Source organism: Nematolebias whitei, chromosome 19 (genome assembly GCF_014905685.2).
Source record: "Nematolebias whitei isolate Nwh7 chromosome 19, NemWhi1, whole genome shotgun sequence".
NCBI classification, from domain to species: Eukaryota; Metazoa; Chordata; class Actinopteri; order Cyprinodontiformes; family Rivulidae; genus Nematolebias; species Nematolebias whitei.
Window position 1 is genome coordinate 7,187,833 of NC_056516.1, and position 2,804 is coordinate 7,190,636.

The following is a 2,804-nucleotide window of genomic DNA, read 5'->3' on the forward strand; positions in this document are numbered from 1 at the left end:
GACGTCGAGCTACGCAGACAGATGTGAAAATGCACGACAGACTAACAAACAAACATTAAAGAACACCAGAACTCAAAGGTGTGTTTTACAAAAACCGTATCGATTGCTCGTTTCTGAATGACCTCATCCATATTTACAACTTTACATGGCAACTGTAAACACAGACTTATTCATAAACTATTTAAGGTCTACTTGTGCAATCACAAAAGCTCATTGCGAGACAGTTTACCATATTATGGGGCACATCTCACTCAGAGCTTTAAGTCATTTTTCTTTTGGAAAACAACGCCAACATGTTCCTTACACAAAACACAAAGCCTCATACAGGCGAGCACTCTGGGGTTAAGATTCCCAAGTTTTTTTATTTGAATATTAATTCACAAATCATTAACCCTCGGTCCATTAGAGAACACAAAGGGACAGTTCTTCATACCATGAGTCTTCTGAGCCAACGCTGATTATGAATAAAGTTTGGAATAATGAGGGTCAAGTCACACAACACATCTTCATAACATCTCTGAACAAACTCTGAATATTCATAAATCACAGACATAATGAGAGCTGAAGATTTAAGAGAAGGACTCCTGTTTGGTAATAAAATGTCTGAGTCCATGTGGTGATGGAGACTCAGTGAGTCCAGTCCAGACCTTTGGACAGGAGGACTCCTTCAGTTAGACTGTAGGATCATCTCCACTCACGTTACGTGCGAGTGATGTAATGCTCCTAGTTTAGCTTTATAAATACGTCTTCAGCTCAGAGCCGGCCTCCATGTTTAGTCATGTCAGCGCTGTGTCAGGTGGCTGACAGCGCTGCAGAGGACTGATGAGTTATTTGACTGAATGATGAGGTCATATCTGACCTGATTAATAAGCAGCAGAGTTTTGTCTATAGTAATGGTGACTGTAGAGCCGCTGTGGCCTCCATGTTTGTTTGTCTGTCTGTTTGGCGGCGGTCAGGCATTTAGTTAGTGAATATTTTCCCACCTGAAAGCAAATAACAAGCAGTACTCTGAAGTTCCTCGTCTCTGAGGGGTTTGAATAGTGAATGTTTGTAATTTGGGAGACAAGTGTTTTTCTGGACTGGATCTTTATAGAGAATGCAAGTACGCTAAACATTCATGTTTATGGCACTGGAAAGCATTGTTTTGAAACATACAAACATTTAAAATGCAATTACTAAAACATAAAAACTAGAAAGCATAGTTTCCTTAGATGATGGGGTGGCCATCTTGGATTTTGACATGGCAACCCAAGTTTTGATAGTGACCTTTCTTGTAGATGCAGCCACACAGCAAAGAAGAAGTTAACATGTTGCTTATTTGTGGAGTGATCCAGTTCGGGGGGGGGGGGGGGGGGTTGTCTCCTCTTAGCTCCACAACAGGAGACAAAAACCACATTTGGTGCTCGGACACCTTGAATGTCCAGAGCTGGGAGTGTGCTCGTTTCTCTGGCAGTAAAGGTGTAGCTTGTGGCAGCAGTACTGACCTTCTGCACCATGTTCTCCTTCTGCATCTGACTCTGCCGGAGCTTCTTGAGCAGCACAAGGCGAGCCTCCTCCAGACGCAGCTCTTCTCTCAGAGCTTTGATCATCTGCTGCCTCTCCTCGCCCGTCTTCCCCTGAAACACACGCACCAACAAAGAGCTCAGTGCTCGTAACAAACTGATGCCAACCTGTTACAATAAATGCAACTACAGCTTTATACTATAACCACTGAGCTGCAGTGCAATGATCCACCCCCCCAAAAAAAAGCTTCAATCCCTGCATGTTCCAGAGTGTAGTTGAAACGGAACGATATCTTTTCTACAGAACTGGGTAAAAAGATGTAAAGAGCCCAATTGTAACACTTGTAATAAATTATTTGCAACACAATAAAAGGAGGTGAAATTATTATTGAACCTCTGCTGATTTTATAAGTTTGTTCATAAAAAAACAAGTTTTTGATTTGTAGCTCCAGTTTAATATGAAGAATATAAACTGGAGTCAAGAAATAAAACTTTACAAAACTTTCTGCATGTCAGAGAGACAGTTTGAGTCTCCACAACCCAACCAGCTCCGTCTCCCACCGGGTGTCCATATGGTCCATGTGAGATACAGGTTACAACCAACCAGCTAAATATACTGGGCCACAGTCTGGAGGTCCATCCAAACCTTCTACATGAGGTGAGGATGATGATGAGAATGGGGAGGGACCAGTCCACAACCACACAGGAGGAACTTGGTCATGACCTGAAGGTGGTGAAGACCACAGTCACCTAGAACGGTGGCCCCCAACCCCTGGGCCGCGGACCAGTACCAGTCTGTGGGTCAATTGGTACCGGACCACACAGAAATAATACATAACTTATATTATTTCCTTTTTATTTAGCATCTGATTCTGAACAATGTTTTATTTGGGAGTCTCTCCAAATTCTCTCCGCCACGTCTGTCTACGACTCGCTCTCTACGACTCGCTCTCTCCGCCACGTCTGTCTACGACTCGCTCTCTACGACTCGCTCTCTACGACTCGCTCTCTACGACTCGCTCTCTACGACTCGCTCTTGACGCAGGTCAAGATGTTTGCCTCAGTCACACCTTCTTAAAGGGGCTGCATGTCTATGCAAGAAGATCAACAGATGGAGATGGCAAATGACGGCGGCCTTAAAAGTATGATTGAGACAACAACTCTGCCAGTGTTCTGGATTAAAGTCATGGCAGAATCCCTGGAGATTATGACAAAAGCACAGAAAACCCTGTTGCCATTTCCGACATCCTATCAGTGTGAAGCAGGGTTTGTGAAGCAGGGTTTGTGAAGCAGGGTTTGTGA

The 2,804-nt window shown here is 43.7% G+C and overlaps 1 protein-coding gene across 1 annotated transcript in view; it reads right to left on the reverse strand.

Moving 5' to 3' along the window:
• gatad2b (GATA zinc finger domain containing 2B) overlaps positions 1-2,804 on the reverse strand; it is a 42,359-nt gene that overhangs the window by 7,741 nt on the left and 31,814 nt on the right. Inside the window, exon 4 of the mRNA XM_037693600.1 lies at positions 1,485-1,616. Within this exon, the coding sequence (XP_037549528.1) occupies positions 1,485-1,616 (132 nt within the window). The remainder of the gene's footprint in view (positions 1-1,484; positions 1,617-2,804) is intronic.